Genomic DNA, 14,674 nt, shown 5'->3' with positions numbered 1-14,674 from the left:
TTTCATGTACTATTTGAAAATTGTTTTATTTTAAGTTGTGGTCTACTATAAACAATTTTTCTAGGTACGTGTATTTCACGCGTATGACAAAACATTTCCCCAAAACCAAACCTTTAATCCATCTCTTCCCTGTAAATTCAAAGTTCAAACGCTGAAATTTGGATTCTTTCAAATATTTTCTTCTTCCATAATCCGATCTCCTTTTACCTTCGATCTCTAATCAATCTTTCCTTAAACCAAAAAAAAAAAATCTTCAATTTCTAGGGTTCATCTCTACTATCAAACTCACCTAATCCATCAAAAAATGCTCAAAATCTTCAGAAAGATCCATTACTCAGAACACCGTTCATACGATTTTTTCTAAAATCAGCTTTTTATGAACACCCTTTTGAGTTCTGATTAAAACCCAGAAGTTTTCTTGGTTAATTGTGTGGTTTTTCGGACACCCTTTTTGAGTTCTGATCAAAACCCAGAAATTTTCTTGGTTGTTTTTGTGTTTTTTGCTATATGATTGAAGATGTATAGCAATTTCAAGGAGCAAGCAATTGAGTACGTAAGGCAAGCAGTGCAAGAGGACAATGGTGGAAACTATGCCAAGGCATTTCCGTTGTATATGAATGCATTGGAGTACTTCAGGACCCATTTGAAGTATGAGAAGAACCCTAAGATTAAGGAAGCAATTACCCAGAAATTTACAGAGTATTTACGCCGGGCGGAGGAGATTCGGGCTGTGTTGGATGAGGGTGGGAGTGGGCCTGGTTCAAATGGAGGAGATGCAGCTGTGATTGCTAAGCCTAAGACTAAGCCTAAGGATGGTGAAGATGGGGGAGAGGATCCTGAACAGTCTAAGCTTAGGGCTGGGCTTAATTCAGCAATTGTTAGAGAGAAACCTAATGTGAAGTGGAGTGATGTTGCTGGATTGGAGAGTGCCAAACAGGCGTTGCAGGAAGCTGTCATTTTGCCTGTGAAATTCCCTCAGTTCTTCACAGGTGTGTGTGTATGCTTTTGTTGGATTTTTGTATGTGTTATTGCTGCATTTTGCTAGTAAAGATTGTTCCTTTGATTGATGGCTTCCTTGTGATTCTGAATTAACTTAAACAATGGCTCAAACTTGGCCTTAGCTAGCGAGTAAGTAATCCAACTTTGCATGTGCACATCTAGACCTTCAACTCGTCTCCATTGTGTTAGTTGAACACTCCAACTTTCAAGATGATCATCTAGACACCTCCAAAATTTATGTGTCACGACAGCTAGTTGTCAGTTGAGGTGTGTAGATGTGCACTCTCAAAGTTCAAGTGCTTACTTGCTAGTTGAGGTGAAGTTTGAGTGTGTGTTGTATTATGCCTTACTTTTTTGGGTAAAGGAAGTAGCAATAAGATGCTAGGCGTTGTTAAAGGGATTATAGTGCTTATTATGCAGTGGGAATTACAGGGTTATACAGAGTTTTATGTTGCAAACCAAACACTATGGAGTATTAGTTAGAAATATTTTCACTTATGACATACCTGCCGTTACTTGGGTTCCAATAGTTCTAGTTTTGAACTTATGGAAAGAAGTAAGTTGGGAAAATTAGGTAAAAGGGATGTTTGAGAGTTGAATAAAGAATAAGGGATTTGTATTTTTATTTTTTATTTTTTGGTTATAAATATTTAATTAGGGATTAATTATTAAGAATTGGGGTTGATTTGAAATATTTATAAATTTAGGGTAAAAAATTAAAATATCAAAACTTATAATAAAAACCCTAAATCTATTCATTTCCTTTCTTGAACTGTTCTGTTTCCTCTTCTTCTCTTCTCTTCTCTTTTCTTTTTTCGAATTCGTTCTTCTTCATTCAAATTTCTTTGTTCTCCTCTCATCTCTTCTCTTTTCTTTCCCCAATTCTTTCTCCTTTATTCAAAAATTAAAGGTAGATCAACATTATTGTCAGCCTTCAAGTTCATCTTGAAGATAATTTTAATTTTAAGGTAATCTCATTTTTTTTCCTCTTCATGTTTTCCTCTTTTGAATCAGTGAAATATTGTATTATGTGATGTCATAGTTGTATATGGAATTAATTTTGTGTCTGCTATTGTTTTAGAATTTCTTCTGTGGGTAAACAATCGATGGTTGTTTAAACAACTTGTGTTTATTTTATAACTTCAATAAGTTTATTTATTTGGTCTATTGTTGATATTTTATGATAATTTATGTATGTAGATAAAATGGTTAGCTCAACTGAAGAGGAATCCACTTCTGCTGGAGAAGCGGATAGGTTTCCACAAGCTCAAGAAACAGAAGAATTGACCTCATCAGCTCGTGGTTCGGTTAGAGAAGATGAAAGTGTAGAAGATGAGGAATCAACGCATCAGGAAGGACAAAATGAAAGTGGAGAAGAAAATGCAGAAGATGAGAAATCAACGGATGAACAAGAAGAAAATGAAAGCAGAGAAGAAAGGGAAGAAGAAACAAATCATGTACTTTTCGAACAAAGAAAAAAAGTATTACATGATGAGAATGCTACCCCTTCAAAATCAAATGTGAGTGTTTTTTTAAATTGTTATTAGTGAAAACAAAGAGTAGGCATTTTTCTTGAGCTTGTGGAAACCTGCAGTTGTTTAAACAACATGCAGTTGTTTAAACAACATGCAGTTGTTTAAACAACATGTAGTTGTTTATAAACAACTGCATGTTGTTTAGTTGTTTATAAACAACTGCATGTTGTTTAGTTGTTTATAAACAACTGCATGTTGTTTAGTTGTTTATAAACAACTGCATGTTGTTTATTAACAATATAGAAGAACAGAATGTTTAATTTAGAAAACGATAAAGAAGTTAAATTATTATCTTAAATCACTAAGATGAAATGTTTATTCCCTTTGAAGCAAATTCCCAAACTATGTATTAACAAATTACTATCAAGAACACAGAAGTAACACAATTCAATAAACAACATTCAATACACTACATATTTCAATTGATCATGTTTCAAACAAACAATTGTTATTTAAGCATCAACTAGTTGTTTAAACTACCACCAGTTCAAACAATATATGTTTGTGGATTTTTTATATTTTCTTTTAATTAATCAATTTTATAATCATGTACAGTTTGCTGATGACTCTGATACTGAGTTTCCTGAATGCATCAAGTCCATTGATCTTACAAAATATAACTTCAAGACATATTATTCCACGCACGGTGATATTCCGGGAAAGATTTTTGTAAAGTCACCTCTAGGAGGAAAAGCATTTCTTGAATTTAGAGGACTTCTGGTAGAACAAGGTATTTTAGAGGTGTTCAAAAAAAGTTGTTTTGGGCATTTTATAGATATTCCGATGCAGCGGATAAATTTTGGATCGATGATAGTTCATGGTCTTCTACTCCGACGCATTATTTGTCAGAAAAAGTTAGAGCTATGGTTTGAATATGAAAATATGCCTGTGTGTTTTGGATTAAGGGAATTTGCCTTGATGACGGGACTACGATGTCACCCTTTTCCTTCTGAAAAGGCATTGGCTAGTCGGGTAAAGAAGGGTGAACCATTATGGGAATTTGTTTCCAAGGAAGAAAAAACTGTTACTGCTAACCACCTCCTTGAAAAGATCAAATCACTTGAAACACCAAAAAATTATAAGTTTTCACTTGCCTTGGTTTGGTTCTATCACTGCATCTTATGTGCAAGAGATATATCATCAAGTGTTGATGCCGACATGACCAAGCTAGCTTGCAAGCCCTCGGTCTTCAACGAATATCCATGGGGCCTCAAAAGCTATCTTTTGACTGTTGAGTATCTTGCAAAACCAATAAAATCTGAATACAACCTCTACGGCTTTCCATGGGCATTCTTGGTAAGTAAATATTTTTTTTAATATTAGTTTCTTTTAATATTTATATTAATTGTAATTTATTGTTACGTTATTTAGGCTTGGGCTTTTGAAGCTATTCCGAAACTTCAACGAAATGCTAAGAATGTTCCCCCTGAGAGGACATTGCCACGTATGCTAAGGTGGATGTCGTATGGAGGCCTAAAAAAATCTATGGATCCATTCGGTACCACTGAAGAAAATGTAAGTCTCTAAACCTGTTAAACAACCTGAGACTTGATTAAACAACTTGAAGTTGTTTGAACTAAATAATTTTCAGTTGTTTAATATACATAATGTTGTTTATAAAGAAAGATCATAACATTAATTTTTTTATTCTTTTTATGCAGGTAGTGCATCCTTTCTTATTTCCTACAAATGTAGAAAAAAAGGAAAAATACATGAAGGACCTTGAGCCATTTTTCAGTGAGGAAGCTGATGAAAAAATTGATATGTTAAAAGCAGAATTGATTGGGGTGACAACAATCACAACGGGTGAAGTAGGAGCTAGGGAAGTTGGTGGTGAGGAAAAGATCCCAGTAAGGAGTGGCGCAGAGGAAAGGAGCCCGCAGAGTCCTTTAGTGAATTCTGGTGACAAATTTGTTGGTAGTCCAGCCAACTTTGATTTTGGTGGTCAGTATAGTGAAGCAGGAGTTGGTGCAGGATCTTTTGGTGTTTGTCCTTCAAATGCAAAGTGCTCCTGTGAATGTCTCACTTGTGCAGAGAAACAAAGACAATTGGAACTGAAAATTTCTAAAATGGAGGAGGAGTTCAAAGAAATGGGAAAGTCTGTCAAACAACTTGTAGAAGAATTATCCACTTTGAATAAAAAGCTCGAGCCTAGGAGGATGTTAAGGAATTCCAAATACATAAGAACTCCATTTACAGCTGGTGCACATAAAACGAAGAAGAGGATAAGTGTGACAAATCTTCTACCTGATATTTACAAGACTCTTGACAATGATAAGAGCAAGGAAAGAGTGGAACCATAAACTAGGAATGTGTTTGTTGGATAATTTTTGTTGATGAATTTGTGGTGGATCTTTTTGTTAGACTTCTTAATTATTAATAGTAGTTGTTTATGCTATTCATAAAAAGTAGGCTTGTTAACAATTTAAAGTTTTTTCCTTAAAAAGTAGGTAAACAACTAGTGGTTGCTTAAACAGACACTAGTTGTTTCAGAAAACATATAATTATTTATACTGAAAAATTATTGTTCATAAAAATATTGTTAAACAAGTAGTGATTGCTTAAACAAATAATTGTTGCTTAGAATAAATAATAAAAAGTTGTTCAAGAATTTCATATCTCGTACAATACCTTTATATCTCGTAAAAAGTAGGTAAACAACTAGTTTAAAATCCATCAAATGACTCATTTACTTTAGAATAAATAACAAGAAGTTGTTCAAACAACTCTTGATTGCTTATACAAGGATTTCATATCTCGTAAAAAGTAGGTAAACAACTAGGGGTTGCTTAAACAACTATGGATTGTTTACAATAAACAACTAGTGGCTGCTTAAACAACTATGGATTGTTTACAATAAACAACTAGTGGCTGCTTAAACAACTATGGATTGTTTACTTTAAAATCCATCAAATGACTCATTTGATGTTGAATTGTTGTCAAGTCAATAAGTTGATATTCAAATATTCATATAATCAAACAACATATCACTTGATCAATAAGTTATAGTTATACTATTAGTAGGGTCAATCAGTTGATGATCAAATTATCAAGTTGGGTTTAATTACTAATTGAACGACTCGTTTGATGTTGAATTATTGTCAAGTCAATAAGTTGATGTTCAAATATTCATATAATCAAACAACATATCACTTGATCAATAAGTTATAGTTATACTATTAGTAGGGTCAATCAGTTGATGATCAAACTATCAAGTTGGGTTTAATTACTAATTAAACGACTCGTTTGATGTTGAACTATTGTCAAGTCAATAAGTTGATGTTCAAATATTCATATAAATTGAACAACTTCTTGTTGTTTATTGTAAGCAATCAATATTTGTTTAAGCAGCCACTAGTTGTTTATTGTAAACAATCCATAGTTGTTTAAGCAACCCCTAGTTGTTTACCTACTTTTTACGAGATATGAAGTTATTGTATAAGCAATCAAGAGTTGTTTGAACAACTTCTTGTTATTTATTATAAGCAATCAATATTTGTTTAAGCAGCCACTAGTTGTTTATTGTAAACAATTCATAGTTGTTTAAGTAGACACTAGTTGTTTACCTACTTTTTACGAGATATAAAGTTATTGTATAAGCAATCAAAAGTTGTTTAAACAACTTCTTGTTATTTATTCTAAGCAAAAATTATTTATTTAAGAAATCACTACTTGTTTAACAATATTTTTATGAACAATAATTTTTCAGTATAAATAATTATATATTTTCTGAAACAACTAGTGCCTGTTTAAGCAACCACTAGTTGTTTACCTACTTTTTAAGGGAAAAACTTTAAACTGTTAACAAACAATATCCACTTGTAAAGTCCAATAGAAAAAACAGCCAACTTAGTACATTGATTCAGTTTCAAGCACAAAATATATTGATTCGGTTACAAGTACGAATTTAAAAAGCTACACTACTGCTTGCTCCTTCATTTTGTCTCGCTCTGAGACTACACGTAGTTCTTTTGTGACCAACTCTTTTACATATGGAGCATTTATTTTTCTTCTTCTTTGAACCCCGCTCCAAGACTGAAGGTGCACGTTTTCTCTTCTTTCGGCCCGGTTTGCGCACCACATATGGACAAGGTATTTTACTCTCCAAAAGCTCTGGAGGAAGCTCCCAAAATTCTTCAGATAACACTGGATGAATTAATTTTTCATATGCATGTTTGTATGACCATACTGAATAATATGGAGAAACAAAATCATAAACTCTTAATCCATAATCATCCCCGAACTGGATTCTTATCGCAGCAATAGCATGTGGACAAGGTATTTTGTTCAAATCAAACTCTCTACAAGAACATGTTCTATTGTTTAGATCAACCATAGCCACTGAACCATGACCAATGATGCTAAAAGTGTGGAAGCTTATTTGATGGGCCAATAGTGTATTGCCTATAGTTACATTTTCTCTTATTTTTCTTTCAACAGAAGGGACACATATGGTTGATGTGTTGGCCAACATCATACGCCTCTCATGAAATTTTTGAGCAAACCTCCTATTTATAGAATTGAATAGAGCAGTGATTGGGAATTCTCTTTCCGCCAAGAACATGGAATTAATTGACTCAGCAATGTTGGTGGTCATTACATCATACCTAAAACATCAATAAATACATACATATTAACTAAGAATCTACAATATTATTTAGTGTAAGCAAATATAATTTGTTTAAGCAACCAATGGTTGTTTATAACGTACCTGTTGCCAGGGAAGTGTGCTCTACTCCATCTGTGGAAACCAACATCCTCAAGATAGTTGGCGACACTCATATCCAAATCTTTAATTTGTTGAAAATGATCATTAAACTCGTTCCTCTGATATGCTTTCGCTGCATCATAAAAATGGTGCATCCAATCTCCACAGTGAAAGTTTTTGCGGATGCTTTCACCCAGATGCCTCACACAAACTCCATAATGAGCTTCAGTATAAATCTTTGAAACAATTTTCTTTATAGATGGATGTCTATCAGAAATTATGCACAACTCATTAGTGTTGGGGACGATCTCGAGCAATTGTTCAAAAAAGTACTCATACGAGGCATCACCCTCCGAATTTACAATACAAAATGCCAAGGGAAATATGTGATTTTCGGTATCCAACGCCACAGCAGACAACAACACTCCGCCATACTTTCCAAACAAATGTGTTCCATCAACAGCTAGGACTTTTCTTGTATAAGCAAATCCATTTATCCAAGCTCCATAGGATACAAAAAAATACAAGAACCTGCCACAAGAATCAACCTTCAAATCTGTCTTACTTCCTTCATTTGTAACATGAATCATATGACGGTACTTATCTATAACTTCATATCCGTATTCTGGTGTTCCTCTTGTCAAAGATTTTGCAATATAACTACCCGCCAAACATTTCCAATAACTAATCTTGCATCCCAATTCTACACGAATTGTTTCCTTAATTTCTCTTGTAGATAGACTGTTCCCTTCGATAAATTTATTTTCAATGTGTTTAGCAACGACTTCAGCTGTTGCGTGTCGATGATGGCTTGTAAGATGTTGTACTCCACATGTGTGCATATTATGGTATGTGGTAATACGAAATCTATCGGTACCCTTAAACTTCATAGCTCGCAGTCGCCACTTGCAATTCTTATCTACACATTTGACATTGTAGATTTTTTTTGTGTTCTTTACCTGCTCAAAACTAAAATTATTCTTCACAGCAGCAAGGTTCAATAAGATTTTCAATTCTTGTTTCTTCTTGAAAGTTAGGCCCGAGAAAAATCCTGTGTTGTCTTCACGACTGTGGCTACATTGTGTTGAGACCTCAACCACCTGTGTACTGGACAGATTAATAGAAGTATATGTATCTTCTTCTGCCCTTTCTGCCCCTTCAGTATTGTAATCAAAATCTGGAAATTCTGAAGTAGCTTCAATTCTCGCTATATTGTAATCAAATCTAGAAAAATTTCCAGCTTCTTCTTGCCCTGTATTACCAGCAAGTCCAGGGAACACTCCAATTGCTTCTCCAGATTGTGGAACTTCTGTCGGCCCAATTTCAACCACATTTACCCTTAGAATGGGCCAACGACGATCATCTTTGTCAACATCAGCTAAATAAGTGAGCAAATCATTATCATCCTTTATTTCAGAAAAATGTGCTTTTTCCGTTGCAACAATGCTGAGCATGTAAGTGATTGAGAGATTCTTTGGCGCACAACATAACTTACACCTAGTAATGATGATATCAACAAACTCATCATACGCAACATCCCTCCTCACTAGTATCGGTACTGTAAGACCACCCTTCGACTTCCAACTATAACGCTCATCGGTCTCTATCCATTCACCATGTAGATCAACTGCTAATAGTATTGTGTCCCCCATTAATTGTCACAACACCTGTGGATATTACATAGATACATATTATAATTTGTGATAGTATTATAGTCAGTACAGTATTTAAACATAGATAATTTATTTGCAGGTTCCCAGTGCAAATAACTTTTGGTTGTTTAAATAAAATTTGATTGTTTACATGAAGCATGTATGTGCAGTGCAAACTCTTAGCATAAGTACCATGTTGTGCAATGCAGGTCATTTGTATAAACAACATGCAGTTATTTAAACAACATGCAGTTGTTTAAACAACATGCAGTTGTTTAAACAACATGCAGTTGTTTATAAACAACTGCATGTTGTTTAGTTGTTTATAAACAATGCGTAGTTGTTTATTAACTATATAGAAGAACAGAATGTTTAATTTAGGAAACAATCAAGAAGTTAAATTATTACCTTAAATCACTGAGATGAAATGTTTATCCCTTTTGAAGCAAATTCCCAAACTATGTATTAACAAATTACTATCAAGAACACAGAAGTAACACAAATTAAAAAATCTTTGGTTTAGTGATGAAGAAGAAGGCAAATGCAGATTTCATTTTTGTTCAATGAAGAAAAATCTAACCCTAGTTTGAAGAGAGCAAGGAGTTTGGAAGGATGAAATGTGTTGAGATTGAAAAAAAAGAAAAGAAGAAGAAGATATGGAAGAAGAGGAAGATAATGTGGCTGCTGCTGCTCCCGCTAAAAAAAAAGGAGCTTTGCTGGAAACGAGCTTTGCTGGAAATTGGTTGCTGATCTTTTTGGCTAAACTCTTATATCTTGGGTCTGTTTGTAATTAGCAAAACTTTGGGGTGTATAAAAATATTTTTTTTTTAAATTAGCATAAACCATTAATCTCTAATTATACTAAAATCCCTTTTACCCAATTCTTATAACTTGTGTCCTAAATCTTCAAATACATAACTCAAACATCCCTTTTAATTCTATCTCCCAAGTAAGTTTGAGTCTTTACCTATTGTAAATTTTAAACCCTTTCATTTTGGGGAACACGAAGTGCCAGGTTAGTCTGTGGATACCTGAATATGAGTAGAAAATGAATATGGTTTCTGTTGAACATGTGTAGGAGTTTTTAGATAATTAGTGATGTTGTGGATAAGTTATTTGTCTACATTCTAAATGTCTTCCAACATTTAAACATTTTTGTTCGCACGTATGTGTATGCGTTTTGAAATGTTAAGTTCGGCAAAGAAAGTGTGTCTTCTTTGCCCGTAACTGCCTGGTTGTGAGAAAATTGTCTTCTATACTTGGGAGACTAATTGTTAATTGCACAGTTTAGCAATTAGAGACAGTTGGCTGTCTATTTTGAAGTAGGAGAGGTGATCTCCAAGTAAATCCTATAATTTGGACTTTCTCTTTATGGTTGGTCCAGGATTCATGTTACAATTCCTCCTAGCTCAACCAAAAGAGTTGTAGTGGGATAAAAATCATTAAGGCAAAAAACTTGTGAGTATTATATTCTTTTTCTCTTCGCGGTACATTAGAGATGGTTGAGTAGTTTTGCTATGTGTGCATCACATCACTCGAGCAATTTGTTGGGTGCTTTTGTTCATACCAATTTGAGTGCTTTTTTCTCCTTTCTCATGTACCTACAGGCAAGAGGCGACCGTGGAGAGCTTTTCTTCTTTATGGTCCTCCTGGGACAGGGAAGTCTTACTTGGCCAAAGCTGTTGCTACTGAAGCAGACTCCACATTTTTTAGGTATTTGTCCTCCTACATGCAATTGTGATTGTTTATAATGTTGTCCATTTTACTGCAAATCAGAGCTATTAACTTCAGATATTTCCTGATTCACTGCAGCTTTTATTTTGGAAATAACCAAAGGCTGTATTTAAATTGCAAATTTTGTACATCATATCATCTGGCATTAGTAATAGAAAAAGATCTTGAGCAAAATGAGAATCTGCTTAGCAGCCCTAAAGATAATAAAGGAAAATTATAGAATACCAATACTTAGAAGAAGTTGGGGGAGAAGATGCAATTGATTATTGCCATTTGGTTGTTATAGAATACCAATACTTAGAAGAAGTCCGGGGAGAAGATACCATTGATTTCTGCCATTTTGTTGTTAGGTTCTTTATTCTATTTCCTGAAAAGTTTTTCTTTTAGCCTTCCTTTCTCATAATTTATCATCTGTATAGTTTTTATGACCTTTTTTTCTCATAATTTATGTTGATTTTCTTCTTCTCATAAATGATGTTTCAATGTAATCTGGTGCTTGAATCAAGAATCTGAAGTAGTGAGGAACATAAAGGTCTCAATCACTAAATACAGAATGTGGTTAAATATCCAAGTCTCACTCCCTGCCAATGGCATTATCATTTTAACCACTTGATGAGATCATATGATATATCTCCAATTTGTTTGACACTTCTCACTCCCTGCCAACGCAAGTGATGCTAATCCATGAATGTTAAGATCAGACCAGTACATCATGCAATATGTTAATGTAGAGAAGAGTCAAATTGAACTTTCAGCTAAGGCCTTGTTTGTGATTGCAGTCATTTCAATAACAATTTCAAGCTCACAATAATAAAACTTTAGTAGTATCATCAGCTTTGTTTTGTGCAAAGACTTCCAATGGAGGTCCACATTTAGAGCTTTTGCTTCGTAGAAGTTGTTCTTTTAAGCTACACCTCCACCCTACCCGACCCAACAAAAAAAAAGAAATCCTGTGGGGGTTATTGGGATGCCAAACATTTCCTGAATTGTGAATACCAAGCTATAGCATGTGAAATCATGCAATATGTTGATGTCTTTCTAGAAGCAAAAAGTAATATGTATAATGACCTTTTCCTGTAATTTTGATATTCTCTGTTGCCATACCTGCAAATATTCTGTGAATCCTTGGCAGTTCTCAGTGGTAATAAATCTTCCATTTGCACTATTGATTTCTCTTTTAAACTTGAACGTAATCATCTTGATGCATGCATATAAACATGAGATGCTTGCATGATATAGTCATCATGTATCTTGTCTTGACAGTTATTTTTTCAATTTCCCATTTTCAAGAACTTACGCTGTAAAGTTGGCGAGTGCCAACTGCTATTTTCATGCAGCATCTCGTCATCAGACCTTGTATCCAAGTGGATGGGTGAAAGTGAAAAGCTAGTTTCAAACCTTTTCGAAATGGCTCGTGAAAGTTCTCCCTCCATTATATTCGTTGATGAAATTGATTCCTTGTGTGGGCAGCGAGGAGAAGGAAATGAAAGTGAAGCTTCTCGACGTATTAAAACAGAACTCCTTGTGCAGATGCAGGTAATTGATCTATCATGGCTATGGGTGGTCCCTTGACCTCTCATAACCAACTTCTACCTATCAAAAAGAAAAGAGGAAGAGAAACCCCCCTGGCTAAATCTTTTTATTATTTAATTTGTTTTTCCAGGGTGTTGGTCACAATGATGATAAAGTTCTTGTACTCGCAGCAACAAATACACCCTATGCCCTAGATCAGGTGAAGAATGATCTGCAGTATAAAGTTGTGGATCTTAGAAATTATTGCTGACGGAAATTGTCCTCTACAGGCTATACGGCGAAGATTTGATAAGCGTATCTACATTCCGCTCCCAGATTTGAAGGCACGGCAACACATGTTCAAAGTAAATCCTATTCTGTGATGAAGTTCAAGTAAATGTACTGCAATTCGACTTGTGAGAGCTAGAGTTATTTAGATTGGTTTGTTACACTTGCAGGTTCATTTAGGTGATACCCCCCATAACTTGAGCGAGAGTGACTTTGAAGACCTGGCCCGTAAGACAGAAGGGTTTTCTGGTTCAGATGTTTCTGTTTGTGTAAGTCCCAGCCTAATGAATTTGACTTTATGCCTCACATGTTGTTTGTGAGTTTGTAGTTTGGGAAGAGACCGTTTCTCCTACACCAATCCCACCCGAACTTGTTTAACACTGAAGGGAAAAGGGGTCAATTTCTCTTGATTCTACTAATATTATTATTATGTACTTTGTCTTCTTGGACAGGTCAAGGACGTGCTATTTGAACCCGTACGTAAGACGCAAGATGCTGCGTTCTTTACTCAAACTTCTAATGGTACCTGGATTCCATGCGGACCAAAGCAACGGGGTGCTGAGCAGACAACTATGCAGGAGCTTGCTGCTAAAGGACTCGCATCCCAGGTAGCTTGCTGCTAGTTTGAGTTCACTGCCATAAGTAGTTTTCATTTGGCCGCAACTTTACCTTTCTCAAAAAAAGGTTTTCCATTTGGCTGCTAAACTGAATCTTGTGCTTATATGGGTTTTGGCTGGAATATATTGGGGTGGGGGCTTACTACTGTACATATCTGGAAACTTGACTTCTTTCGAGTCACTAGTAATAGTGTAATACAGTAACAAAATGTGATTCTTACATAAAGGTTTGCACATCATATGGTTACGTTGAACTAAAATGTAAGAAGAGACTGTGCCTTTAGTGAACTACATCTTCCTATGGTGTCAATTCTGAATAGCTTGAATCCCCCCCCCCCCCCCCCCCAAAAAAAAAAAAAGAAGAAGAGGATAGCTGATATTAGAATCAACAACGACAACATACACAGTGTGCTCCCACAAGTGCGACCTGAGGAATGTAAGAGTGTACACAGACCTTATTCCAACCCTTGTGAGGTAGAGATGTTGTTTCCGATAGATCCTCGGCTCAAGAAAAACAGTAGCTGTTATTAGAATCACCTAGTAATAATTTAGTCTGAAGTTCTGATATGGCTTTATATAAATTATCCTCTTTACTGGCGGGACTAGTTGCAAACAGCTCATTGATTGATGCCCTTGCAGATCATCCCGCCACCCATTACAAAGACTGACTTTGATAAGGTTCTTGCTCGTCAAAGGCCAACAGTTAGTAAATCCGACCTTGAAGTGCACAACAGATTCACAAAGGAGTTTGGAGAAGAAGGTTGAAGAGATTGATGTATCTCCGATAACTGCTACATCTGGAGTTACCATGATTTGTATTCTTTCTCCCCTCTACTTGTCTGAAAAATTCGTGATATTCAAAGGCTCTTTAAATGGGAGGTTGACATTGTTTACCTTCTTGGATTTGTATTAGTTTTAGCTTTGCATGTATTTATCAATGTCAAGACAGAGCATTTGTTTAGTATCTTCGTTGTATGCCTTCTACAATTCTATTTGCAATCACTTAATTCACAATTTGTCAGCGCCTCCTCTAAAGAAAAAAATGTTCTAACTACAACTACATACTCAAGTGCTAATATTAACAAAGCTGGTAACCTCTCTTTTCTTTTGGCCAACTTATTTAAAGTGTGCTTAAAGCTCACGTGTGAAGGGGAACCTCGGCATAACTAGTAAAGCTGTTCGAGTTGTGATCAGAAGGTCATGGTCCGAGTTGTGTCATCATTCATAGGAATCAAGAATGACAGTGAAACAATCCAAGTTGTACAATAAGAACCAAAGAGTAAATTTAGCTCACGATAGGAATTAAGACCATCATTTTAGAACTCCTAAATATCAAGAAACTAAAATGTTAAAAGAAAAAAAAAAAGGAGAAAGAAGATGAATCTCTGGTTAAAACTGCTCTCGTCGCCAACTACATCGGAAAATGCAGTCTTGTCAAGAATCCTTTTGTACGTAGTTATCAACTCAAAAAACACCATACAAGAGTAGGAGGACAAAGTTACCCAATGTCTTTGAAGAACTAGCTGAGGTGCAAATAAGCTGACTCCAACATCATCCACATAGAACAAGAAGCTAATTAACAATTTCAAGAAAACAAAGTTCATCATGGATGCATATTTGTTGAAAAGT

The 14,674-nt window shown here is 35.1% G+C and overlaps 2 protein-coding genes across 3 annotated transcripts; both read left to right on the top strand.

Annotated features, from left to right (window-relative positions):
* Positions 1-76: 76 nt before the first annotated feature.
* Positions 77-14,067, top strand: LOC129902559 (protein SUPPRESSOR OF K(+) TRANSPORT GROWTH DEFECT 1). 2 transcript variants are annotated; one of them, XM_055977875.1, is made up of 8 exons: positions 89-989; positions 10,502-10,607; positions 11,966-12,164; positions 12,292-12,360; positions 12,431-12,505; positions 12,599-12,697; positions 12,881-13,036; positions 13,685-14,067. In XM_055977875.1, the coding sequence occupies exons 1-8, from the start codon at positions 518-520 to the stop codon at positions 13,808-13,810; spliced, it is 1,302 nt and encodes a 433-aa protein (XP_055833850.1). In that variant the 5' UTR covers positions 89-517; the 3' UTR covers positions 13,811-14,067. The 2 variants fall into 2 exon arrangements, with proteins under 2 accessions (XP_055833851.1, XP_055833850.1); XM_055977876.1 differs by lacking the exons at positions 12,292-12,360; positions 12,431-12,505; positions 12,599-12,697; positions 12,881-13,036; positions 13,685-14,067 and having other exon boundaries at positions 77-989; positions 11,935-12,159.
* LOC129902558 (uncharacterized) lies at positions 2,204-4,932 on the top strand. The gene is made up of 4 exons (XM_055977874.1): positions 2,204-2,519; positions 3,090-3,830; positions 3,906-4,049; positions 4,196-4,932. Exons 1-4 carry the CDS (start codon positions 2,205-2,207, stop codon positions 4,835-4,837), a joined length of 1,842 nt encoding a protein of 613 aa, XP_055833849.1. The 5' UTR covers position 2,204; the 3' UTR covers positions 4,838-4,932.
* Positions 14,068-14,674: the final 607 nt, after the last annotated feature.

The sequence above is a fragment of the Solanum dulcamara genome, chromosome 9, assembly GCF_947179165.1.
Source record: "Solanum dulcamara chromosome 9, daSolDulc1.2, whole genome shotgun sequence".
Lineage (NCBI taxonomy): Eukaryota > Viridiplantae > Streptophyta > Magnoliopsida > Solanales > Solanaceae > Solanum > Solanum dulcamara.
This window is presented reverse-complemented; position numbering and strand designations above follow the sequence as displayed.